At 50.6% G+C, this 27,037-nt stretch overlaps 1 protein-coding gene across 1 annotated transcript; it reads right to left on the bottom strand.

The window, feature by feature from the left end:
* Window positions 1–1,867: 1,867 nt before the first annotated feature.
* Window positions 1,868–27,037, bottom strand: LOC139683638 (uncharacterized). Its single transcript, XM_071578957.1, has 38 exons — window positions 26,994–27,037; window positions 26,274–26,327; window positions 25,790–25,930; window positions 25,465–25,575; window positions 24,505–24,643; window positions 24,319–24,410; window positions 23,735–23,863; window positions 23,415–23,525; window positions 22,725–22,863; window positions 22,542–22,633; window positions 21,963–22,103; window positions 21,638–21,748; window positions 20,949–21,087; window positions 20,013–20,104; window positions 19,434–19,574; window positions 19,109–19,219; window positions 18,437–18,575; window positions 17,500–17,654; window positions 16,922–17,062; window positions 16,597–16,707; window positions 15,907–16,045; window positions 14,991–15,082; window positions 14,412–14,552; window positions 14,088–14,198; window positions 13,399–13,537; window positions 12,478–12,569; window positions 11,899–12,030; window positions 11,575–11,685; window positions 10,885–11,023; window positions 10,703–10,794; window positions 10,124–10,264; window positions 9,803–9,913; window positions 8,536–8,674; window positions 7,974–8,065; window positions 7,388–7,528; window positions 7,070–7,180; window positions 4,520–4,658; window positions 1,868–2,071 (listed from the first exon to the last, which is right to left on the bottom strand). The coding sequence occupies exons 1-38, from the start codon at window positions 27,003–27,005 to the stop codon at window positions 1,983–1,985; spliced, it is 4,452 nt and encodes a 1,483-aa protein (XP_071435058.1). The 5' UTR covers window positions 27,006–27,037; the 3' UTR covers window positions 1,868–1,982.

The following is a 27,037-nucleotide window of genomic DNA, read 5'->3' as shown; positions in this document are numbered from 1 at the left end:
CCCCACAGTGGGTTCCACGAGCACCTCCCCACAGTGGGTTCCATGAGCATCTCCCCACAGTGGGTTCCATGAGCATCTCCCCACAGTGGGTTCCATGAGCATCTCCCCACAGTGGGTTCCAGGAGCATCTCCCCACAGTGGGTTCCACGAGCATCTCCCCACAGTGAGTTCCATGACCATCTCCCCACAGTGGGTTCCACGAGCATCTCCCCACAGTGGGAGCCTCCTGGGGCTTGCAAACCCTCCAGCTTGCAATGGCTCTGAAGATGAGGCCTGGGCTGGTAGCCCCAACTCCTCGAGGCTCAACCCTCACCTACTGAGAAACACCAAGACATGTGACCTGTTCCACTGAGCTCCAGGGGAATTCCAACAGGTGGTTTGCACACAGAGATATCAGTGTGGGCAGCTCTGTGGGTGCCTCTGCAGGGATTGGGGTCATTATGAGTGGTGTTATCTCGAGTCTGTGACTGTAGTAAATCCTATCAAGTCACCCTGTAAATGATAAATCAGTCAATGATTAAATACTCTTAAACCCTTTGTACCCTCACCCCCTGTACCCCTGGATTCTGTGTGTGCCATTCTAAACAGGTTCTGATTCCATTCTTCTTTGCATGATTCATCCATGCAGTGAACAACAGGCTGAGTGCTGACTCTGAACTCTGCTCCCCTGAACTCTCACAAATTCAGATTAAAACCTGCTTTAGCCAATGGCCTTTATGGTGATTCTTTCAGCAACCAAACCCCCTCATTCACAGCCCCCGTTGGCAAGAGCTGGAGCCAGGAAAACTCCAAGAAGAGGAGCAATCACAGTCTGAAAGAACCCTTGAAATTCACAGCATTTTAACTTTGTGCTGCTCATCTCACATCAAGTTATTTGCTGTCCTAAAATAATTTTGACTTCCTGTTAAACTCTGTACAGGATCAGCACTCTCTGCAGTGGGGTCTGGCTGGATTGAAATATGCAGGAGAGTTTTTTGCTATAATGATGAATTCTTTTCTGATAACTATTATGACCAGTGATTCTCTTGGAGACAATGCTCTGAATGTTGAAGTGGCCCCAGATTTCATCTCCTTCACAGAAAGATTTTGATGAAAAGGATCTGAGGGCATGGGAGTCTCTCATGGTTCTTCCCAGCAGAGCTTTATGGAATTTGCTGAGACTGTTGGCTTGGCTCTGAGTAGTGAAGGAGAGAACATTGTCCCTGGGATGTTCCTTGTGTGTGTCTCCTGAGAGGTGTCTCAGTGAACTCCATGCTCTCAATTCACCACACGGTGAAGCCTCTGGGGGCAGTGAGATGGTGCCAGAAACTGAGGGACTTCACATGGCTGAGGTTTGTGCTCCAGACAGGTTTGTGTTCACCTGGGTAACCCAGAGCATCCTGCCAGGTTTGTGAGAGAGGAGGAAATAATCTTGATGGTGAAGTTTGGAGCAACAGGGAGCCTGCCTTGCTTTAGTTTAGAACAGAACAACTGTAAATCTCCAAAAAGAGATTCCTCTTGCCCTAAAAAGGCAAATTCACTGTTTGTTCCCCCTTCTTTCTGCTTTTTGTGCCACCTGAATCAAGATTTTTAATGTGAGGCATCTTTGCCTGAACAGGGTAAGGAAGGTCTTAACTCTGGAAGCCTTGTTTGTAAAGTCCCCACCCCGGGGCTTGCCCAGCCCTCTGGGTGTGCCCTGTGTTGAGAGCTGGCAATGAACAGAGTGTTTGAAGGGCTCCAAAGGGGCAAAGAGAGACAATCAAAAGGTTTTTCTGTGGGTGTTCATAAATGACAAAGTGTAGGGTAATGACAAACAAGCTGGAGTCAATCCTTGATAAAGGTCTTTAATTGAAAGTTCTGGTCACCCAGGGATGTTTTTCAGCCTCTCCATCCTCAAGAAGGAGCCTCTGGAATGAGGAGATGCCAGGCAAGAAGGGCATCAGGGTTGTGTGCAAAGCTGCAGCTCTGCAGCCCCAGCAGTTGGTTCAAGGATGGTGAAGTTTTCAAGCCATGATCCTGCCATGACAATAATTCAGCTCCACGACTTTCATGACATCAAGTGCAGTGCAGGATCCGAGACTCACCTGGGGCCCTTCACAAAGGAAAAAAGTAAAAACCGTTACCCTGAGCTGCTGTCGTGGATATTGGGAAGAGACCTGTGAATTTGGAGACAGCCCTTCACAGCTGGCACTTTGTACTCACCTTTCTGATCCCACTGAGCCCCCTCAGGTGCCAAAGCAATGCCCAAAGCAATGCCCACAGCAGGGCCCACAGCAGTGCCCAAAGCAGTACCTAAAGCAGTGCCCAAAGCAATGCCCAAAGCAGTGCCCAAATAAATGCCCACAGCAATGCCCAAAGCAGTGCCCAAAGCAATGCCCAAAGCAATGCCCAAAGCAGTGCCCAAAGCGATGCCCAAAGCAATGCCCACAGCAGTGCCCAAAGCAATGCCCAAAGCAGTGCCCAAAGCAGTGCCCAAAGCAGTGCCCAAAGCAGTGCCCACAGTGGCCACAGCACTGCCCAAAGCAATGCCCAAAGTGATGCCCAAAGCAGTGCCCACAGCAGTGCCCAAAGCAGTGCCCAAAGTGATGCCCAAAGCAGTGCCCACAGCAATGCCCAAAGCAGTGCCCACAGCAGTGCCCAAAGTGATGCCCAAAGCAATGCCCACAGCAGTGCCCAAAGCAGTGCCCAAAGCAGTACCCAAATAAATGCCCACAGCAATGCCCAAAGCAATGCCCAAAACAAGGCCCAAAGCAATGCCCAAAGCAATGCCCAAAGCAGTGCCCAAAGCAATGCCCAAAGCAGGGCCCAAAGCAATGCCCAAAGCGATGCCCAAAGCAGTGCCCAAAGCAGTGCCCAAAGGAATGCCCAAAGCAGCACCCAAAGCAGTGCCCAAAGCAGTGCCCACAGTGATGCCCAAAGCAGTGCCCAAAGCAATGCCCAAAGCGATGCCCAAAGCGATGCCCAAAGCAGGGCCCACAGCAGGGCCCACAGCAGTGCCCAAAGCAGTACCCAAATAAATGCCCACAGCAATGCCCAAAGCAATGCCCAAAGCAGTGCCCAAAGCAATGCCCAAAGTGATGACCAAAGGGGTGCCCAAAGCAATGCCCACGGTGCCCAAAGCAGTGCCCAAAGCAATGCCCAAAGGGGTGCCCAAAGCAATGCCCAAAGCAATGCCCAAAGCAATGCCCAAAGCAGTGCCCAAAGCAGTGCCCACAGCAGTGCCCACAGCAGTGCCCAAAGCAGTGCCCAAAGCGATGCCCAAAGTGATGACCAAAGCAGTGCCCACAGCAGTGCCCAAAGCAGTTCCCAAAGTGATGCCCAAAGCAGTGCCCAAAGCGATGCCCAAAGCAGTGCCCAAAGCAGTGCCCACAGTGCCCACAGCAGTGCCCAAAGCAATGCCCAAAGCAGTGCCCAAAGCAGTGCCCAAAGCAATGCCCACAGCAGTGCCCACAGCAGTGCCCAAAGCAATGCCCACAGCAGTGCCCACAGCAATGCCCAAAGCAGTGCCCAAAGCGGTGCCCACAGCAGTGCCCAAAGCAGTGCCCAAAGCAGTGCCCAAAGCAATGCCCAAAGCAATGCCCAAAGCAGTGCCCAAAGCAGTGCCCAAAGCGATGCCCAAAGTGATGCCCAAAGCAATGCCCAAAGCAGTGCCCAAAGCAGTGCCCAAATAAATGCCCACAGCAATGCCCAAAGTGATGCCCAAAGCAATGCCCAAAGCAGTGCCCACAGCAGTGCCCAAAGCAATGCCCACAGCAATGCCCACAGCAATGCCCAAAGCAGTGCCCAAAGCAGTGCCCACAGCAGTGCCCAAAGCAGTGCCCAAAGCAATGCCCAAAGCAGTGCCCAAAGCAGTGCCCAAAGTGATGCCCAAAGCAGTGCCCACAGCAGTGCCCAAAGCAGTGCCCAAAGCAGTGCCCACAGCAGTGCCCAAAGCAGTGCCCAAAGTGATGCCCAAAGCAGTGCCCACAGCAGTGCCCACAGCAATGCCCAAAGCAATGCCCACAGCAGTGCCTAAAGCAGTGCCCACAATGCCCACAGCAGTGCCCACAGCAGTGCCCAAAGCAATGCCCACAGCAGTGCCCACAGCAGTGCCCACAGTGCCCAAAGCAAGGCCCACAGCATTGCAGAGGGGGCAGAGGGCAATGCTGCAATGCCACAATGCCCCATCCTGAGCCTGAGCTGGGCAGCAGCTTTCCCTGACAGGGCTGGAGACACTCAGCTTGCAGGAAGGCTCCGAGTGCTTTGATTTGCCTCAGGATTAACTCCCAAGATTCAAACTTAGTTCCCTTGGATGTATTTCCAGAAATGGCTTTTTTCCCACCAATACAAACCCTGTTGGAAGTGATGAAAATACAATTGAGGCACCCAGGGCTGGTTCCTGCCAATCTCCACAATTAAGGTGCTGTGCTACAAGGGTGGAATTCTGTTTCTTGGCTTTGTCCATGGTGGGTTGGAAGAGGAGCCCTGGGGCAGTGACCATTCCCAAAGGGAAAACAAATGCCAGGTGAGAGAGAGACAGAGCTCATTTGCTTGGACTCACCTTGAACTTCATAGGCCTGGTAGGTGGGGACTCCTCTGCACATATTGATGATGTTTGCTCCATAAGACTGGAGGTTGCTGACCAATCCCTTGGCAATGAAGGTGATCTTCTTTGTAGGTCTTCCCAGTCCAATCATGTTCTAGATATTCAAGAACAACATTCAGCAAGATCAGTGCCATGACACGTTTCATGTTGGGCATATCCCTAGTTCTGCAAGGACGACTCAGGCCTTGGTGTTTGGGTGCCACCTGCCTTCAGGGTGCCTTGGAATCCCCCAGACATGCCCTCTCCTGCCCCAAAGGAAAAGGGAGTGTGGACAAAGGCAGCTACAAGGCAAAGCTCTGAGCTGACAAATGCACCTTGAAATGGAAATGCCTCCCAACCCCTTGGAGATATTGCCATGGGAAAAGACTGGATGGCCTTGAAGGGGATGTGAGAGAAAGGGTTTCTCAGCAGCCTGCAGAGCTCAACGTGCTCAGAGGAAGCACAGCTGGCCCTGGGAATGATGCACACCCTCTTTTTCTTTTCACAAACCACCCTTAAGACAAGTTCTTGATCCTCATTGCTGGAGAGACAAAGACAGTCCTGCTGCTTGGGACAAGCTCGTCCTCTCCAGGAGGAAAAGGCAGAGTTGAGAAACAGCCCCATGAACTCCACTCTTGGCAGGGATGGGTGGGATCATGAGAAGCTTTCAAAAGTGCAGTGGAATATGAGCAACGGGTTTCTGAAAGCCCAGGGCACTGTCCCTCCTTCTCACGGGTTAGCAAGGGGTTGTAATGACCTACAGGGGCCTCAGAGATACACCTGGGGACAAGCAAGCCTGGAATTACACCTAAAGCTGGATCTGTTTCCCTATGCCTTTATTGCAGTCACTCTCCTGGTTTTCTTATCCTCTCCTGGTGTTCCTGCCCTTTAAAGCCTGGATATTCTGAAGAATTAACTTGTCAGCCTTTAAGGGAAGTGACTGCCTACCAATGGTGAGTGTGTCGCATTCTGAGACCATTTCAAAAATGTCTGTGCTAATTCTGTGTGTTAAAGTTATCACAAAATGCTCTTTCAGAAAAATTTAAAGCTTATTTCAACTTTTTTCCCTCCATACTGCAATATTTCATCTTCTTCTATTAGACCTTCAGAAACAAACATATTTTTTATCCTGCAAGAATGAGACATTATTAAAAGTAATTTTCTTTTTTCCAGAGATAGAATCACAGAATCATAGAATGGATTGGGTTGGAAAAGGCCTCCAAGATCATCAAATCCAACCCTTGGGCCAACTCCAGTCCCTTTACCAGATCATGGCACTCAGTGCCACGGCCAAGCTCAGGTTCAAACCCTCCAGGGATGGGGAATCCACCCCCTCTCTGGGCAGCCCATTCCAATCCCTGAGCACTCTCTCTGCAAAGAATTTCTTTCTGCTCTCCAACTTCAATTTCCCCTGGCAGAGCTTGAGCCCATCGTGCCCCCTTGTCCTATTGCTGAGTGCCTGGGAGAAGAGACCAACCCCCACCTGGCCACAACTTCCCTTCAGGGAGTTCCAGACAGTGCTGAGGTCACCTCTGAGCCTCCTCTTCTCCAGGCTGAACACCCCCAGCTCCCTCAGCCTCTCCCCACAGCACTTGTGCTCCAGTCCCTTCTCCAGCCTCGTTGCTCTTCTCTGGCCCCGCTCCAGCCCCTCAATCTCTTGCCTCAACTGAGGGGCCCAGAACTGAACACAACACTCAAGGTGTGGCCTCCCCAAGGCAGAGTCCAGGGGAAGGGTCACTGCCCTGGGCCTGCTGGCCACGCTAGTTTGGATCCAGGCCAGGATCCCCTTGGCCTTCTTGGCCACCTGGGCACACTGGTGGCTCCTGTTGAGCTTCCTGTCCCTCAGTCCCCCCAGGTCCCTCTGCCTGGCTGCTCTCCAGCCACTCTGTGCCCAGCCTGGAGCGCTGCAGGGCTTGGGGTGGCCAAAGGGCAGGACCTGCACTTGGCCTTGTTGAACTCCATCCCATTGCAATCAACCCATCCCTCAGGTCTCTCCAGATCCCTCTGCAGAGCCCTCCTGCCTTCCAGCAGGTCGACACTCCCTCCCAACTTGGTGTCAGCAGCAAATTTGCTGAGGATGGACTCAATCCCTTCATCTAAATCATCAATAAAGATGTTAAACAGGACTGGACCCAACACAGACCCCTGGGGACACCACTGGTGACCCGCTGGACACAGCCCCGCTCACCAGCACTCTCTGGGCCCGACCCTCCAGATGAAAGCTCTTGTATCACAAGACACTCTTAAATTCAAGTTTGATAATCATTTCAAGCATTGTAAGACAACTTAAGTGACAGGTGACTTTGAGTATACACAATTAACCTACACTCAAAGGCACCTGAAGAAGCATATTGGAATTTTTGAAAGCTTTCAAATGATGCATCTGAAAAACATCACTGAAGTCAAACTAAAGGGCTTTTCATTTCCCCAAATTTTTATGAGGTTTGGAAAATACCAATGTCTCAGAAAAAAAATGAGTATCAATTAGTATCCAACCTCTGAGGCAACAACTGCTTTGAATCTTACCCCGTTCTGTGCAGCCACTCTGACCAGGGCATCAAAGGTGGGCATTTTGCTTCTGTTCATGGTGGAGATGTAGCAGGTGTTGTCCTGAATCACTTTGGTGGCAATGACACCCTGCAAAGACAAATTCACTCACAATTCAGTTTTCCAACTGCTCAGACAGGGATAAAGTCAGGATTGAAAAACCAAGGAATGGTGACGGTTTCCACCATAAACTGTGGAGTGCAAAGGTGGATCAGAAAGAAGCCTCGGGGTGCCTTGGGGAGCTGGAGGAGGAGCAGCCTCCTGGCACAGCTCCCACCACAGCTCCCTGCCACTCACTGTGTTGTAGTTCCAGATGGTTTTCCATGACAACTGGTTGCTTCTTTGCTGGATCACTGCCACAGGAGGTTGACTACTGAGGGACATATTTTGGTACACTCCACCAACAGAGATCTGGCAGTTGTCATTATTCTGCTGAGACTAAAAGAACAAGTAATGGAACATGTTTTGATTTTGAAGGCAATCGGTGAACTCCCCAAATCCCTACTGGAAGAGATGAAGGGCTGCCCACAGGCAGTGCCAGCAGTGCCCTCAGCACTTTCCAAAGCACAAAGGCTCAAGGCTGTGGGGTTGGGCAGTAGCCCTGAGAATTCTTTTGCTGCCTTCACTGCATCATTGCTGCATCTTACAGCTGTCATGGGGAGCCTTTAGAGTTTGATGTGTGCAAGGGAACCAGCCAGAGCTGATCCACACTCAAGGTCTTTAAAGGAAAGTTCTGGTCACCCCCTGATGTGTTTCAGGCTCTCCACCCTCAAGGAGGAAGCCCTCAAGGGAGGAGACACTTGGAAAGAAGGTCATTGGGGTGTCTTTGGGCAGCAGCTCTGCAGCCCCAGCACGTGGTTCAAGAAAGGGAAGGGTTTCACACCTGGTCATTCTGGTCATTGCTGTTGCAGTACTTGAGCTGCACAACTCTCAGGACATTGAGGGTAACACAGGGTCCTACATTCACTTGGGGTCCTGTCAAAGCAAGAAAAGAAAAAGCCAAACCCCATCAGGTAACACCTCCTGGTGAGGTGACAGTGGTTCTGTGGATCCTCTGATGTCTGAGGTAATTGATGAGGGAATTGATCTCCAAGAGTTCAAGGTGTTTCTTTGAAAGAAAAGCATTTTGGGGTGTACCCTTATGGAGGAAACAGTCACTGGAAACATTTGACAGACCTTGTAGCCAGTAGAATGGTTCCTTCTATGCTTAGAGGACTGACTAGCCAATTGTGTGATGACACACTCTATACAGGAGTAGATAAAAAGTGAATCTGTAACTGAAGATCAAGCTCTTTGTTCCAAGTTCAAAGCCTGCTATTCCTGCTGCTACCTGAACCTGACTGGGCCTCTTCTGCCTGCCATAACAAACCAACTCACACCCCTTACCCCCACAACCTCCCACCTTGGCAGTTGCTGCTCTCCAGAGTTCATTTGCTGGCACTCACCATGAACTTCATAGGCCTGGTAGGTGATGGCTCCGCTGCACATGTTGATGATGTCTGCGCCGTAGGAGTTGAGGTTGCTGACCAATCCACCAGTGACAAAGGTGATCTTCCTGGTAAATCTTCCCAGTCCAAGCTGGTTCTAGACACCAAAGAACAGCATTCAGAGAGCTCAGTGCCCTGACACGTTTCATGCTGGACATATCCCTAGTTCTGCAAGGACGACTCAGGCCTTGGTGTTTGGGTGCCACCTGCCTTCAGGGTGCCTTGGAATCCCCTGGGGCCTGTGGGAGCACTAGCAAGCCTTGAGGACAGCCCCTAAGGCACATCTTTGGAAGGGACTCAAGGTGCAGGGAGCCAAAGGAGAAGTGGCAGCTCAAGGGAAGCGCTGAGCAGGAGCAGAGTAGTGCAGCCAGTGTGTTCAGCCAGACCTGGCAAAGCGTTTGTTTGGTCAGTGCTTTGCCACTCAGAGCTCCTCTGGCTGGAGGCTGGAGGGTTGGCAGCAGAAGTCTTTTCCTCCAGCTCTCTCAAATTGACCCAAAGAGGGCAGCAGCAACACCACACAGGTCCATTTCCACTGGGACTCCTTGCAAGTGTTGCTGAGGAGCTGTGTGAGAACTGTGGGTGTTTGAGTGGCACAGCTCTTTGTGAGGGGATCTACAGTGCTCTGTTTGCAATGAACTTCCACTCTGGGCTCCCACACAAGTGTTCTGTGACCTGGACAGAGCCCCAGGATGCCTGTCTGTTCTCCTACAGCCTTGGCTTCCCTCTGCTCTGGAGCTCATTCCTCAGATCCAGCCACAGCCTCCTGTTGTTGCTCCTGGCACTGTGGTGGGGGAAAGGCTGTGGAATATGGAAACACTCTGTCCCACCCCAAAGGAAAAGGGAGTGTGGACAATGACAGCTGCAAGGCAAAGCTCTGAGCTGACAAATGCACCTTGGACTTGCAATGCCTCCCAACCCCTTGGAGAAACTGCCATGGGAAAAGAACACATGGTCATGAAAGGCATCTGAGAGAGTTCCTCAGCAGCCTGCAGAGCTCAAATTCCTCCTGTTTCCTGAGAGGAATCACAACTGGTGGAGGAAACAACAGATGCCCTCTCTTTCTTTTGGAAAATCACCCTATGGTAAATTATCAAACCCCATTCCTGCTAAAAAACACATTTCCACAACTTGGGACAAGCTCGTCCTCTCCAGGAGGAAAAGGCACAGATGAGAAACAGCCCCATTGCTCCAGGCTGAAAAAATTGTTGCTGCTTTGGGATCTTACCCTGCTCTCTCTGGCCAGTCTGGGCAGATTCTCAAAGCTGGGCATCTCAGTTCTGTTCATGGTGGAAATGTAGCAGGTGTTCTCTTGCATCACTTTGGTTGCAATGACGCCCTGCAAAGACAAAGTGATCGATCACTCACAGGTCAGTTTTCCAACTGCTCACTCTGGGATAAAGTCTGGATTAAAACAGCAAGGAATGCCAGTAGTTGTCACTGCATTGGTGTAGTGCAAAGGTGAATGAGAAAGAAGCATCCCCGTGCCTTGGGGAGCTGGAGGAGCAGCCTCCTGGCACAGCTCCCACCAAAGCTCCCTGCCACTCACCGTGTTGTAGTTCCAGATGGTTTTCCAGGAGCCCGTGCTGGTCGTTTGCTGGATCACTGCCACGCGCCATTGGCTGTGGATGGTCACAATTTGGGACTGGCCACCAATGATCACTTGCTGATTTTGGTCGTCCTGCTGAGGCTGAAAAACCAAGTGAAAGATGTTTACCCTTTGCATGACTTCAGTGATGTCCCCAAATCCCTGCGAGATGAAGGGCTGCCCACAGGCAGTGCCAGCAGTGCCCTCAGCAGTTTCCAAAGCACAAAGGCTCAAGGCTGTGGGGTTGGGCAGTAGCCCTGAGAATTCTTTTGCTGCCTTCACTGCATCATTGCTGCATCTTACAGCTGTCCTGGGGTGCCTTTAGAGTTTGATGTGTGCAAGGGAACCAGCCAGAGCTGATCCACACTCAAGATCTTTAATTAAATGCTCTGGTCACCCAGTGATGTCTTTCAGGCTCTCCACCCTCAAGAAGGAAGCCCTCAAGGGAGGAGATTCTTGGAAAGAAGGTCATTGGGGGTGTTTTTGGGCAGCAGCTCTGCAGCCCCAGCACGTGGTTCAAGAAAGGGAAGGGTTTCACACCTGGTTAGGGAATCCATTGCTGTTGCAGTACTTGAGCTCCACAACTCTCAGGACATCGAGGGTAACGCAGGGTCCCACATTCACTTGGGGTCCTGCAAAGCAAGAAAAGTAAAACCAAACCCCATGAGGTAACACCTCCCACCGTGGCTGCTGCTCTCCAGAATTGATTTGCTGGCACTCACCATGAACTTCATAGGCCTGGTAGGTGATGGCTCCGCTGCACATGTTGATGATGTCTGCGCCGTAGGAGTTGAGGTTGCTGACCAATCCACCAGTGACAAAGGTGATCTTCCTGGTAAATCTTCCCAGTCCAAGCTGGTTCTAGACACCAAAGAACAACATTCAGGAAGATCAGTGCAATGACACGTTTCATGCTGGGCATATCCCTAGTTCTGCAAGGACGACTCAGGCCTTGGTGTTTGGGTGCCACCTGCCTTCAGGGTGCCTTGGAATCCCCCAGACATGCCCTCTCCTGCCCCAAAGGAAAAGGGAGTGTGGACAAAGGCAGCTGCAAGGCAAAGCTCTGAGCTGACAAATGCACCTTGAAATGGAAATGCCTCCCAACCCCTTGGAGATATTGCCATGGGAAAAGAATGGATGGCCTTGAAGGGGATGTGAGAGAAAGGGTTTCTCAGCAGCCTGCAGAGCTCAACGTGCTCAGAGGAAGCACAGCTGGCCCTGGGAATGATGCACACCCTCTTTTTCTTTTGACAAACCACCCATAAGACAAATTCTCAGTTCTCATTGCTGGAGAGACAAAGACAGTCCTCCTGCTTGGGACAAGCTCGTCCTCTCCAGGAGGAAAAGGCAGAGTTGAGAAACGACCCCAAGAACTCCAGGCTGAAGAAAGTGCTGCTGCTTTGGAATCTTACCCTGCTCTCTCTGGCCAGTCTGGGCAGATTCTCAAAGCTGGGCATCTCAGTTCTGTTCATGGTGGAAATGTAGCAGGTGTTCTCTTGCATCACTTTGGTTGCAATGACGCCCTGCAAAGACAACGTGATCGATCACTCACAGGTCAGTTTTCCAAATTCTGAGACTGCGATAAAGTCTGAATTAAACCAGGAAGGAATGATGATATATCTGAAAGCTAATTTAGATTCAGTACCTTTCATAGAAAGACACATCCCCGTGCCTTGGGGTTCTGGAGGAGGAGCAGCCTCCTGGCACAGCTCCCACCAAAGCTCCCTGCCACTCACCGTGTTGTAGTTCCAGATGGTTTTCCAGGAGCCCGTGCTGGTCGTTTGCTGGATCACTGCCACGCGCCATTGGCTGTGGATGGTCACAATTTGGGACTGGCCACCAATGATCACTTGCTGATTTTGGTCGTCCTGCTGAGGCTGAAAAACCAAGGGAAAGATGTTTAGCCTTTGCATGACTTCAGTGACGTCCCCAAATCCCTGCGAGATGAAGGGCTGCCCACAGGCAGTGCCAGCAGTGCCCTCAGCAGTTCCCAAAGCACAAAGGCTCCAGGCTGTGGGGTTGGGCAGTAGCCCTGAGAATTCTTTTGCTGCCTTCACTGCATCATTGCTGCATCTTACAGCTGTCCTGGGGTGCCTTTAGAGTTTGATGTGTGTAAGGGAACCAGCCAGAGCTCATCCACACTCAAGGTCTTTAAGGGAAAGCTCTGGTCACCCTGTGATGTGTTTCAGACTCTCCACCCTCCAGAAGGAAGCCCTCAAGGAAGGAGATCCTTGGAAAGAAGGGCATTGGGGGTGTCTTTGGACAGCAGCTCTGCAGCCCCAGCACGTGGTTCAAGAAAGGGAAGGGTTTCACACCTGCTCAGGGATTCCATTGCTGTTGCAGTACTTGAGCTCCACAACTCTCAGGACATCGAGGGTAACGCAGGGTCCCACATTCACTTGGGGTCCTGCAAAGCATGAAAAGGAAAAGCCAAACCCCATGAGGTATCACCTCCCACCTTGGCTGCTGCTCTCAGTGAGGGGGTTGTTGTTGCTCAGAGCATGTGAGGCTCTCAAAAATTTCCGTTGTGAGGAGTGTTTGAGATGTTCAAGGGGAGGATTCTTTTGCAGTGGCCAAAGAGCACCAGCTCTGTGACTCAGAACTGAGTGGCCAGAAAGACGTGCCCTTGGGGGTGTTGCTGTGCAGGAATCAGGGCACTGTTACACTGGCCCCTGTGAGTGCAGGGGGTCAGCATGGTTGGCATTAGAGGGTGAGGCTGCTGCCAGTTCATGAGTCCTGAAAGGCTCTGATGTTCTCAGAGAGCCCTACAACATGCAGGTCACTGATCTCGTGGGCAGTGTGGCCCTTCCCCATGAAATACCAAAAGGGAAGGAAATCACTTGGCCCAGTGTTTTGAAGCACAAGGGTTTGGTGGTGGTTTCCTCGGGGAACTCATCAGCAGCCTCTGCATGGAAGCACAGGAGGCCTTAGGAAGATCCTTTCCCTTTTCTAAGGCATTTTGGAGAACGAATATGTGGACCAAAGGTCAGTGCCCAAAGTTAAGGCTTTTTAAGCTTCACGGCCAAATGTGTAAGGGATTGGACCAGGTCAGTTATGGATCCTGTGAATAAACTCTGGTCCAGCCCTGACATTCAGGCATTCTGAAACCCCTCTGCATAATCTGAAGCTCTTGGTTTCTCTCTCTTGTGGGTTGGAAGAGGAGCACTGGGGCAGTAGGTGTTCCCCAAGGCAAAAAAATGCCAGGTCAGAGAAAGAATTCATTTCCTTGCACTCACTGTGAACTTCATAGGCCTGGTAGGTGGGGACTCCTTTGCACATAGAGAAGATGTCTGCTCCATAAGACTGGAGGTTGTTGACCAATCCACCAGTGACAAAGGTGATCTTCCTTCTAGGTCTTCCCAGTCCAAGCTGGTTCTAGACACCAAAGAACAACATTCAGCAAGATCAGTGCCATGACACGTTTCATGCTGGGCATATCCCTAGTTCTGCAAGGACGACTCAGGCCTTGGTGTTTGGGTGCCACCTGCCTTCAGGGTGCCTTGGAATCCCCCAGACATGCCCTCTCCTGCCCCAAAGGAAAAGGGAGTGTGGACAAAGGCAGCTGCAAGGCAAAGCTCTGAGCTGACAAATGCACCTTGAAATGGAAATGCCTCCCAACCCCTTGGAGATATTGCCATGGGAAAAGAATGGATGGCCTTGAAGGGGATGTGAGAGAAAGGGTTTCTCAGCAGCCTGCAGAGCTCAACGTGCTCAGAGGAAGCACAGCTGGCCCTGGGAATGATGCACACCCTCTTTTTCTTTTCACAAACCACCCTTAAGACAAGTTCTTGATCCTCATTGCTGGGGAGAAAAGACAGTCCTGCTGCTTGGGACAAGCTCGTCCTCTCCAGGAGGAAAAGGCACAGTTCACAAACAGCCTCATGAAATGCAAGGAGAAAAAAGTGCTGCTGCTTTGGAATCTTACCCTGCTCTCTCTGGCCAGTCTGGGCAGATTCTCAAAGCTGGGCATCTCAGTTCTGTTCATGGTGGAAATGTAGCAGGTGTTCTCTTGCATCACTTTGGTTGCAATGACGCCCTGCAAAGACAACGTGGTTGGTCACTCACAGGTCAGTTTTCCAAATTCTGAGACTGCGATAAAGTCTGGATTAAACCAGGATGGAATGATGATATATCTGAAAGCTAATTTAGATTCAGTACCTTTAATAGAAAGACACATCCCCGTGCCTTGGGGTTCTGGAGGAGGAGCAGCCTCCTGGCACAGCTCCCACCAAAGCTCCCTGCCACTCACCGTGTTGTAGTTCCAGATGGTTTTCCAGGAGCCCGTGCTGGTCGTTTGCTGGATCACTGCCACGCGCCATTGGCTGTGGATGGTCACAATTTGGGACTGGCCACCAATGATCACTTGCTGATTTTGGTCGTCCTGCTGAGGCTGAAAAACCAAGTGAAAGATGTTTACCCTTTGCATGACTTCAGTGATGTCCCCAAATCCCTGCGAGATGAAGGGCTGCCCACAGGCAGTGCCAGCAGTGCCCTCAGCAGTTTCCAAAGCACAAAGGCTCAAGGCTGTGGGGTTGGGCAGTAGCCCTGAGAATTCTTTTGCTGCCTTCACTGCATCATTGCTGCATCTTACAGCTGTCCTGGAGTATCTTTAGAGTTTGATGCGTGCAAGGGAACCAGCCAGAGCTGATCCACACTCAAGGTCTTTAATGAAATGCTCTGATCACCCAGAGATGTCTTTCAGGCTCTCCACCCTCAAGAAGGAAGCCCTCAAGGGAGGAGATCCTTGGAAAGAAGGGCATTGGGGGTGTCTTTGGGCAGCAGCTCTGCAGCCCCAGCACATGATTCAAGAAAGGGAAGGGTTTCACACCTGGTCAGGGATTCCATTGCTGTTGCAGTACTTGAGCTCCACAACTCTCAGGACATCGAGGGTAACGCAGGGTCCCACATTCACTTGGGGTCCTGCAAAGCAAGAAAAGGAAAAGCCAAACCCCATCAGGTAACACCTCCCACCGTGGCTGCTGCTCTCTGAGAGTAGGTTGTTGTTTCTCACAGCATGAGGCTCTCAAAAATTTCCTTCCTGAGGAGTGTTTCAGATGCCTGTGGGGAGGATTCCTTTGGAGTGGTCTAAGAGCATCATCTCTGTGATTCAGCCCTGAGTGGCCACAAAGACATGTCCTTTAAATGTTGGGGGTGTTCCTGTGCAGGAACTGGGGCACTGTTACACTGGCCCCTGTGAGTGCAGGTGGCTGGGCATGAGAGGCTGAGGCTGCTGCCAATTCCTGAGCCCTGACTGGCTCTGCTGTTCTCAACAACCCTATGAAGTGCAGGTCTCTGATATCATGGGCAGTGTGATCTTTCCCCAGTGAAATACCAACAGGGAAGGAAACCACTTGGCACAGTGTTTTGAAGCAGAAGTGTTTGGTGGTGGCTTCCTCACGGAACTCATCAGCAGCCTCTGAATGGAAGGAAAAGGAGTTCTTAGGAAGACCCTATTTATTTTCTCGGGTGTTTTAGAGAAGGTCGATGTGGACCAAAGGTCGGTGGCCAAAGTTAAGGCACCTTCAGCTTTGCAGAAAAGAGGTGTAAGGGATTGGACTAGGTCAGTTATGGATCCTGTGACTAAACTCTGGTCCAGCCCTGACATTCAGACATTCTGAACAATCTATGCATCATCTGAAGCTCTTGGTTTCTGTCTCTGATGGTTTGGGAGAGCAGCACTGGGGCATTCATGAGAGGAAAAAAATGCCAGGTCAGAGAAAGACAATTCATTTCCTTCCACTCACTGTGAACTTCATAGGCCTGGTAGGTGGGAACTCCTTTGCACATAGAGAAGATGTCTGCTCCATAAGACTGGAGGTTGCTGACCAATCCACTAGTGACAAAGGTGATCTTCCTTCTTGGTCTTCCCAGTCCAAGCTGGTTCTAGACACCAAAGAACAGCATTCAGAGAGTTCAGTGCAATGACACGTTTCATGCTGGGCATGTCCCTAGATCTGCAAGGACAACTCAGGCCTTGGTGTTTGGGTGCCACCTGCCTTCAGGGTGCCTTGGAATCCCCCAGACATGCCCTCTCCTTCCCCAAAGGAAAAGGAAGTGTGGACAAAGGCAGCTGCAAGGCAAAGCTCTGAGCTGACAAATGCACCTTGAAATGGAAATGCCTCCCATCATCTTGGAGATATTGCCATGGGAAAAGAATGGATGGCCTTGAAGGGGATGTGAGAGAAAGGGTTTCTCAGCAGCCTGCAGAGCTCAACTTGCCCCCTGGAAGAACAGCTGGCCCTGGGAATGATGCACACCCTCTTTTTCTTTAGACAAATCATCCCTATGGCAATATTCCAAGCTGCATTCCTTTTAAGAGAAAGACAGTCCTGCTGCTTGGGACAAGCTCGTCCTCTCCAGAAGGAGAAGGCACAGCTGAGAAAGATGGTCGTGACATGCAAGGACAAAAAAGTGCTGCTGCTTTGGAATCTTACCCTGCTCTCTCTGGCCAGTCTGGGCAGATTCTCAAAGCTGGGCATCTCGTTTCTCTTCATGGTGGAAATGTAGCAGGTGTTCTCTTGCATCACTTTGGTTGCAATGATGCCCTGCAAAGACAAAGTGCTGGACAACTCACAATTTGGTTTTCCACCTGCTCACACAGGGAGAAAGTGTGGAATAAAAAAGCAAGGAATGCTGATAGATCTTAAGCTAATTTATGGATTCAGAATTTTAAATAGAAAGAAGCATCCCCATGCCTTGGGGAGCTGGAGGAGGAGCAGCCTCCTGGCACAGCTCCCACCAAAGCTCCCTGCCACTCACCGTGTTGTAGTTCCAGATGGTTTTCCAGGAGCCCGTGCTGGTCGTTTGCTGGATCACTGCCACGCGCCATTGGCTGTGGATGGTCACAATTTGGGACTGGCCACCAATGATCACTTGCTGATTTTGGTTGTCCTGTTGAGGCTGAAAAACCAAAAGCAAGATGTTTAGCCTTTGAAGGAAGTCAGTGACGTCCCCAAATCCCTGCGAGATGAAGGGCTGCCCACAGGCAGTGCCAGCAGTGCCCTCAGCAGTTTCCAAAGCACAAAGGCTCAAGGCTGTGGGGTTGGGCAGTAGCCCTGAGAATTCTTTTGCTGCCTTCACTGCATCATTGCTGCATCTTACAGCTGTCCTGGGGTGCCTTTAGAGTTTGATGTGTGCAAGGGAACCAGCCAGAGCTGATCCATGCTCAAGGTGTTCAAGGAAAAGCTCAGGTCACCCCATGATGTGTTTCAGACTCTCCACCCTCAAAAAGGAAGCCCTCAAGGGAGGAGATCCTTGGGAAGAAGGACATTGGGGTGTCTTTGGGCAGCAGCTCTGCAGCCCCAGCACGTGGTTCAAGAAAGGGAAGGGTTTCACACCTGGTTAGGGAATCCACTGCTGTTGCAGTACTTGAGCTCCACAACTCTCAGGACATCGAGGGTAACGCAGGGTCCCACATTCACTTGGGGTCCTGTCAAAGCAAGAAAAGGAAAAGCCAAACCCCATGAGGTAACACTGCCAACCTTGGCTGCCACTCTCCAAGAGGAGGTTGTTGTTGCTCAGAGCGAGGGAGGCTCTGAAGAATTTCCTTTCTGAGGAATGTTTGAGATACCCAAGTGGAGGATTCCTCTGGAGTGCCCACAGAGCACCATCTCTGTGCCTCAGAACTGAGTGGCCACAAAGACGTGCCCTTGAACACTCTGAGCGTGTTGCTGTGCAGGAATTGGGGCACTGTTACACTGGCCCCTGTGAGTGCAGGGGGTCAGCATGGTTGGCATTAAAGGGTGAGGCTGGTGCCAGTTCCTGAGCCCTGACAGTCTGTGAAATTCCTGGAGGACCATATGAAGTGCAGGTCACTGATCTCACTGACAATGTGTTCCCTTCCCCCTCAAACACCAACAGGGAAGGAAACCACTTGGCCCAGTGTTGTGAACCACAAGGGTTTGGTGGTGGCTTCCTCAGCAAATTAAGCTGCAACCTCTGAACAGAAAGAAAGAGATTCTTTGGACAACAATTTTTCTTTGCGCAGCCATTGCAGAGGAGGTCACTGTGCACCAAAAGTCTTTGCCCAAAGTTAAGGCACTTAAAGCTTTGCAGAAAAGAGGTGTAAGGGATTGGACCAGGTGAGTTATGGGTTCTGTGAATAAACTCTAGTCCAGGCCTGACATTCAGACATTCTGAACCCCCTCTGCATAATCTGAAGCTCTTGGTTTCTCTCTCTTGTGGGTTGGAAGAGGAGCACTGGGGCAGTAGGTGTTCCCCAAGGCAAAAAAATGCCAGGTCAGAGAAAGACAGAATTCATTTCCTTGCACTCACTGTGAACTTCATAGGCCTGGTAGGTGGGGACTCCTTTGCACATAGAGAAGATGTCTGCTCCATAAGACTGGAGGTTGCTGACCAATCCAGCTGTGACAAAGGTGATCTTCCTTCTCGGTCTTCCCAGTCCAAGCTGGTTCTAGACACCAAAGAACAGCATTCAGCAAGATCAGTGCCATGACACGTTTCATGCTGGGCATATCCCTAGTTCTGCAAGGACAACTCAGGCCTTGGTGTTTGGGTGCCACCTGCCTTCAGGGTGCCTTGGAATCCCCCAGACATGCCCTCTCCTGCCCCAAAGGAAAAGGGAGTGTGGACAAAGGCAGCTGCAAGGCAAAGCTCTGAGCTGACAAATGCACCTTGAAATGGAAATGCCTCCCAACCCCTTGGAGATATTGCCATGGGAAAAGAATGGATGGCCTTGAAGGGGATGTGAGAGAAAGGGTTTCTCAGCAGCCTGCAGAGCTCAACTTGCCCCCTGGAAGAAAAGCTGGCCCTCTTTTTCTTTTGACAAATCATCCCTATGACAATATTCCAAGCTGCTTTCCTTTTAAGAGAAAGACAGTCCTGCTGCTTGGGACAAGCTTGTCCTCTCCAGAAGGAGAAGGCACAGCTGAGAAAGATGGTCGTGACATGCAAGGACAAAAAAGTGCTGCTGCTTTGGAATCTTACCCTGCTCTCTCTGGCCAGTCTGGGCAGATTCTCAAAGCTGGGCATCTCGTTTCTCTTCATGGTGGAAATGTAGCAGGTGTTCTCTTGCATCACTTTGGTTGCAATGATGCCCTGCAAAGACAAAGTGCTTGACAACTCACAATTTGGTTTTCCACCTGCTCACACAGGGAGAAAGTGTGGAATAAAAAAGCAAGGAATGCTGATAGATCTTAAGCTAATTTATGGATTCAGAATTTTAAATAGAAAGAAGCATCCCCATGCCTTTGGGAGCTGGAGGAGGAGCAGCCTCCTGGCACAGCTCCCACCAAAGCTCCCTGCCACTCACCGTGTTGTAGTTCCAGATGGTTTTCCAGGAGCCCGTGCTGGTCGTTTGCTGGATCACTGCCACGCGCCATTGGCTGTGGATGGTCACAATTTGGGACTGGCCACCAATGATCACTTGCTGATTTTGGTTGTCCTGTTGAGGCTGAAAAACCAAAAGCAAGATGTTTAGCCTTTGCATGACTTCAGTGATGTCCCCAAATCCCTGCGAGATGAAGGGCTGCCCACAGGCAGTGCCAGCAGTGCCCTCAGCAGTTTCCAAAGCACAAAGGCTCCAGGCTGTGGGGTTGGGCAGTAGCCCTGAGAATTCTTTTGCTGCCTTCACTGCATCATTGCTGCATCTTACAGCTGTCCTGGGGTGCCTTTAGAGTTTGATGTGTGTAAGGGAACCAGCCAGAGCTGATCCATGCTCAAGGTGTTCAAGGAAAAGCTCAGGTCACCCCATGATGTGTTTCAGACTCTCCACCCTCAAAAAGGAAGCCCTCAAGGGAGGAGATCCTTGGGAAGAAGGGCATTGGGGGTGTCTTTGGGCAGCAGCTCTGCAGCCCCAGCACGTGGTTCAAGAAAGGGAAGGGTTTCACACCTGGCCAGGGGTTCCATTGCTGTTGCAGTACTTGAGCTCCACAACTCTCAGGACATCGAGGGTAACGCAGGGTCCCAGATTCACTTGGGGTCCTGCAAAGCAAGAAAAGGAAAAGCCAAACCCCATGAGGTAACACTGCCAACCTTGGCTGGCACTCTCCAAGAGGAGGTTGTTGTTGCTCAGAGCGAGGGAGGCTCTGAAGAATTTCCTTTCTGAGGAATGTTTGAGATACCCAAGTGGAGGATTCCTCTGGAGTGCCCACAGAGCACCATCTCTGTGCCTCAGAACTGAGTGGCCACAAAGACGTGCCCTTGAACACTCTGAGCGTGTTGCTGTGCAGGAATTGGGGCACTGTTACACTGGCCCCTGTGAGTGCAGGGGGTCAGTATGGTTGGCATTAGAGGGTGAGGCTGGTGCCAGTTCCTGAGCCCTGACAGTCTGTGAAATTCCTGGAGGACCATATGAAGTGCAGGTCACTGATCTCACCGACAATGTGTTCCCTTCCCCCTCAAACACCAACAGGGAAGGAAACCACTTGGCCCAGTGTTGTGAACCACAAGGGTTTGGTGGTGTCTTCCTCAAAAAATTAAGCTGCAACCTCTGAACAGGAAGAAAGAGATTCTTTGGACAACAATTTTTCTTTGCGCAGCCATTGCAGAGGAGGTCACTGTGCACCAAAAGTTGGTGCCCAAAGTTAAGGCACTTAAAGCTTTGCAGAAAAGAGGTGTAAGGGATTGGACCAGGTGAGTTATGGGTTCTGTGAATAAACTCTGGTCCAGGCCTGACATTCAGACATTCTGAAATCCCTCTGCATAATCTGAAGCTCTTGGTTTCTCTCTCTCGTGGGTTGGAAGAGGAGCACTGGGGCAGTAGGTGTTCCCCAAGGCAAAAAAATGCCAGGTCGGAGAAAGACAGAATTCATTTCCTTGCACTCACTGTGAACTTCATAGGCCTGGTAGGTGGGGACTCCTTTGCACATAGAGAAGATGTCTGCTCCATAAGACTGGAGCTTGTTGACCAATCCAGCTGTGACAAAGGTGATCTTCCTTCTCGGTCTTCCCAGTCCAAGCTGGTTCTAGACACCAAAGAACAGCATTCAGAGAGTTCAGTGCCATGACACGTTTCATGCTGGGCATATCCCTAGTTCTGCAAGGACGACTCAGGCCTTGGTGTTTGGGTGCCACCTGCCTTCAGGGTGCCTTGGAATCCCCCAGACACGCCCTCTCCTGCCCCAAAGGAAAAGGGAGTGTGGACAAAGGCAGCTGCAAGGCAAAGGTCTGAGCTGACAAATGCACCTTGGTCTTGCAGTGCCTCCCAACCCCTTGGAGATATTGCCATGGGAAAAGAATGGATGGCCTTGAAGGGGATGTGAGATAAGGGCTTTCTCATCAGCCTGCAGAGCTCAATGTGCTCAGAGGAAGGACAGCTGGCCCTGGGAATGATGCACATCCTCTTTTTCTTTTGACCAACACCCATAAGACAAATTCTCAAGCCTCATTGCTGGGGAGACAAAGACAGTCCTGCTGCTTGGGACAAGCTCGTCCTCTCCAGGAGGAGAAGGCAGAGCTGAGAAACAGCCTCATGAAATCCTAGGAGAAAAAAATGCAGCTGCTTTGGAATCTTACCCTGCTCTCTCTGGCCAGTCTGGGCAGATTCTCAAAGCTGGGCATCTCGTTTCTCTTCATGGTGGAAATGTAGCAGGTGTTCTCTTGCATCACTTTGGTTGCAATGACGCCCTGCAAAGACAACATGGTTGATCAGTCACAATTCAATTTCCAGAGTGTTCAATCTGGCATAAAGTCTGCATGAAAACAGCAAGGAATGCCAACAGTTTCTCCTACAAGTGGTGAGGTGCAAAGGTGAATGAGAAAGAAGCATTCTGGTGCCTTGTGGAGCTGGAGGAGGAGCAGCCTCCTGGCACAGCTCCCACCAAAGCTCCCTGCCACTCACCGTGTTGTAGTTCCAGATGGTTTTCCAGGAGCCCGTGCTGGTCGTTTGCTGGATCACTGCCACGCGCCATTGGCTGTGGATGGTCACAATTTGGGACTGGCCACCAATGATCACTTGCTGATTTTGGTCGTCCTGCTGAGGCTGAAAAATCAAGGGAAAGATGTTTAGCCTTTGCAGGAAGTCAGTGATGTCCCCAAATCCCTGCGAGATGAAGGGCTGCCCACAGGCAGTGCCAGCAGTGCCCTCAGCAGTTTCCAAAGCACAAAGGCTCAAGGCTGTGGGGTTGGGCAGTAGCCCTGAGAATTCTTTTGCTGCCTTCACTGCATCATTGCTGCATCTTACAGCTGTCCTGGGGTGCCTTTAGAGTTTGGTGTGTGTAAAGGAACCAGCCAGAGCTGATCCACACTCAAGGTGTTTAAGGGAAAGCTCTGGTCACCCTGTGATGTGTTTCAGCTTCTCCACCCTCCAGAAGGAAGCCCTCAAGGGAGGAGATCCTTGGGAAGAAGGATATTGCGGGTGTCTTTGGGCAGCAGCTCTGCAGCTCCCACCCTTGGTTCAAGAAAGGGAAGGGTTTCACACCTGGTTAGGGAATCCATTGCTGTTGCAGTACTTGAGCTCCACAACTCTCAGGACATCGAGGGTAACGCAGGGTCCCACATTCACTTGGGGTCCTGCAAAGCATAAAATGGAAAAGCCAAACCCCATGAGGTAACACCTCCCACCTTGGCTGCTGCTCTCCAGAGTCCATTTGGTTGCACTCACCGTGAACTTCATAGGCCTGGTAGGTGATGGCTCCGCTGCACATGTTGATGATGTCTGCGCCGTAGGAGTTGAGGTTGCTGACCAATCCACCAGTGACAAAGGTGATCTTCCTTCTAGGTCTTCCCAGTCCAAGCTGGTTCTAGACACCAAAGAACAGCATTCAGCAAGATCAGTGCCATGACACGTTTCATGCTGGGCATATCCCTCGTTCTGCAAGGACGACTCAGGCCTTGGTGTTTGGGTGCCACCTGCCTTCAGGGTGCCTTGGAATCCCCCAGACATGCCCTCTCCTGCCCCAAAGGAAAAGGGAGTGTGGACAAAGGCAGCTGCAAGGCAAAGCTCTGAGCTGACAAATGCACCTTGAAATGGAAATGCCTCCCATCCCCTTGGAGATATTGCCATGGGAAAAGAATGGATGGCCTTGAAGGGGATGTGAGAGAAAGGGTTTCTCAGCAGCCTGCAGAGCTCAACGTGCTCAGAGGAAGCACAGCTGGCCCTGGGAATGATGCACACCCTCTTTTTCTTTTGACAAACCACCCATAAGAGAAATTCTCAATTCTCATTTCTGGGGAGACAAAGACAGTCCTGATGCTTGGGACAAGCTCGTCCTCTCCAGACGGAAAAGGCACAGCTGAGAAACATGGTCATGACATGCAAGGACAAAAAGGTGCTGCTGATTTGGAATCTTACCCTACTCTCTCTGGCCAGTCTGGGCAGATTCTCCACGCTGGGCATCTCAGTTCTGTTCATGGTGGAAATGTAGCAGGTGTTCTCTTGCATCACTTTGGTTGCAATGATGCCCTGCAAAGACAACGTGGTTGAACACTCACAGGTCAGTTTGTGGAGTGTTCAGCCTGGGATATAGTGAGGAGTAAACCAGCAAGAAATTACAAAAGGTTCCACCGCAACTGATGAAGAGGTGAATGAGAAAGAAGCATCCCTGTGCCTTTGGGAGCTGGAGGAGGAGCAGCCTCCTGGCACAGCTCCCACCAAAGCTCCCTGCCACTCACCGTGTTGTAGTTCCAGATGGTTTTCCAGGAGCCCGTGCTGGTCGTTTGCTGGATCACTGCCACGCGCCATTGGCTGTGGATGGTCACAATTTGGGACTGGCCACCAGTGATGATTAGCTGGTGGTCATCCTGCTGAGGCTGAAAAACCAAGGGATAGAACATGTTTAACCCTTGCAGGGAGTCAGTGATCTCCAGAAACCCTTGCAGAAACAGAATATGTGCTGCCCACAGGCAGTGCCAGCAGTGCCCTCAGCAGTTTCCAAAGCACAAAGGCTCAAGGCTGTGGGGTTGGGCAGTAGCCCTGAGAATTCTTTTGCTGCCTTCACTGCATCATTGCTGCATCTTACAGCTGTCCTGGGGTGCCTTTAGAGTTTGATGTGTGCAAGGGAACCAGCCAGAGCTGATCCACACTCAAGGTCTTTAAGGGAAAGCTCTGGTCACCCTGTGATGTGTTTCAGACTCTCCACCCTCAAGAAGGAAGCCCTCAAGGGAGGAGATCCTTGGAAAGAAGGGCATTGGGGGTGTCTTTGGGCAGCAGCTTGGCAGCCCCAGCACGTGGTTCAAGGAAGGGAAGGGTTTCACACCTGGTCAGAGGTTCCTTTGCTGCTGCAGTACTTGAGCTGCACAACTCTCAGGACATCGAGGGTAACGCAGGGTCCCACATTCACCTGGGGTCCTGCAAAGCAAGAAAAGGAAAAGTCAAACCCCATGAGGTAACACCTCCCACCTTGGCTGCTGCTGCTCTCCAGAGTCCATTTGCTGGCACTCACCATGAACTTCATAGGCCTGGTAGGTGATGGCTCCGCTGCACATGTTGATGATGTCTGCGCCGTAGGAGTTGAGGTTGCTGACCAATCCACCAGTGACAAAGGTGATCTTCCTTTTAGGTGTTCCCAGATTGATCATGTTCTAGACAGCAAATAACATCATTCAGCCAGATCCTTGCCATGACTCTGAACAGGGCTCTGTGCTTCCTTCTCACTTCTGAGTTAGGGGCTGGAATCAGCTACAGGGGGCTCAGAGATGCTTCTTAGGAAATGAAAGTCTGGAATTACAGGTAAAATTTTTTATATTTGCTTATGCCTCTACTTGGCTCACTGTCCTATTTTTTTATCTGCTCCAGGTCTTTTTGGGCTTTACATCAAGAACTTGCCTTTCAATCTTCGAGGCAAGTGAGTGTCCAGCAATGGTGAGTGTGTGGAATGCTGAGACCATTTTTTAAAATGTGTGTGCTAATTTTTCAGGTTGAAGTCATGGTAATATGGTGTAAAGCTCCAAAAAGTTTTGAAATCTTATTTATACTTTTCTTTCTGTATCCTGCAATAATTTTTCCCCCTAAGTAGACCTTCTTAAAAACATCAATTTTTTATCCTGAGGGAATTAGAGACTATGAAAAGTGATTTTATTTTAACAAAAAATCAAAACTCTTGGATCCTAAGAGAGTATTAAGAAGGTTCACTTGAAGGAATCATTTGAAACGTTGTAAAACCAATCTTGGGTGACCTGCAAGTTTGACTAAACAAGATTGACCTGCACTACAGGCATCTAAACAAGAATATTGTAATTTTTGCAAGCTTTCAAATGATGCACCTGAAAAATATCACTGAAGTCAAACTGAACAGCTTTTCATTTACCTGATTTCCAAGATTTTGATATTAGAGGTGTCTCCTTCAAAAAATGAGCATTAATTACTCCACAATCTCTGAGGCAACTGCTGCTTTTACTCTTACCCTGCTCTCACTGGCCAGTCTGGGCAGGTCAGCAAAGGTGGGAATCTCATGTCTGTTCATGGTGGAGATGTAGCAGGTGTTCTCTTCCATCACTTTGGTTACAATGACACCCTGCAAAGACAAAGTGCTTGACCACTCACAGGTCAGTTGTCCTATTGCTCAGACTGGGATGAAGTCTGGATCAAAACAGCAAGGGATGTTCATCGTTCCTCCCACAACTGGTGGAGTGCAAAGATGGATCAGAAAGAAGCATCCCCGTGCCTTGTGGAGCTGGAGGAGGAGCAGCCTCCTGGCACAGCTCCCACCAAAGCTCCCTGCCACTCACCGTGTTGTAGTTCCAGATGGTTTTCCATGACAACTCGTTGCCACTTTGCTCAATAACGGCCACAGGAGGGTGATTACTGAGGGTCATATTTTGGTAGACTCCACCAGCACAGACATGGCAGTTGTCATCAGTCTGCTGGGACTAAAACACCAAGGGAAAGAAGGGAGTCAGTGATCTCCCCAAATCCCTGCTAAAACTGAATCAATCTTTCCCCCCAGCCAGTGCCAGCAGTGCCCTCAGCAGTTCCCAAAGCAAAAAGGCTCAAGGCTGTGGGGTTGGGCAGTAGCCCTGAGAATTCCTTTGCTGCCTTCACTGCATCATTGCTGCATCTTACAGCTGTCCTGGGGTGCCTTTAGAGTTTCATCAATGAGAGAAGATTTCAATTTCTTTACTCCAAAGGGATGGTGAGAGAATCAAGGAGATGTCCCAAAGCAGAGATACAGAATCAGCAGCTGGGGAAATGGAAATGGGGCACTGTACTCACAAAGTTGCCAAGAGCTGGAGTCAGGACAAGTCCCAGAAGGACTGCAGCCAAAATCTGAAATGAAAACAAAGAGAAAAGTGGAACTGCAGGTCTGGCTGATGAGTCTGGTCATGAGAATCATTGTGCCCTTTTCCTGATCTGCTGTTTAATTGTCCTCCTTGGATCTTCCTTTGTCCAAGAGAGTCCCCCCTGTTTTCCCCCACAGTGCTGCAAACCAGACACCTCCCACAGCTGCTGTTCCAAGACCTGAATCCCAAGTTCCTCCTTGGATCTTCCTTTGTCCAGAAGAGAGTCCCCCCTGTTTTCCCCCACGGTGCTGCAAACCAGACACCTCCCACAGCTGCTGTTCCAAGACCTGAATCCCAAGTTGCTTCTGAGCCCTAATCAGGCACACACAGGGGTTTCACCAGAGTCAGGAGAAGCTTCCCCATTTCTTGTGCTCTGCCATTCCAGGGAAGGGGTTGGTCCATCAATGCAGTGCTCCAGTTTGCAAAAGCATTGACAAAAATGGACATGGATTGGGATTCTGTATTCTGAATAAACTGTGAAAAAGCCCCTTCCTTCCTCAGCTGATTTGGGAAATTCCTCCCTCTGGAGGAGCAAAATGTGCCCAGAGAAAGCCCTTGTGCTGTGGACAGGCAGAGGCCCTTCAGAGAGAGAGAAAGGCAATGGGATTGAAGCAGAGGTTTGGTTAATAAGGCAGAAAAGCTGTATACTCACAGAGCCCCTCATGCTGACTGCAGAGCTGATGCTCCTGCAGGTAG

This window comes from Pithys albifrons, chromosome 29 (genome assembly GCF_047495875.1).
Source record: "Pithys albifrons albifrons isolate INPA30051 chromosome 29, PitAlb_v1, whole genome shotgun sequence".
In the NCBI taxonomy this organism is placed as follows: Eukaryota; Metazoa; Chordata; class Aves; order Passeriformes; family Thamnophilidae; genus Pithys; species Pithys albifrons.
The sequence above is the reverse complement of the archived record's forward strand: the minus strand, read 5'-3'. Positions and strand labels throughout refer to the sequence as shown.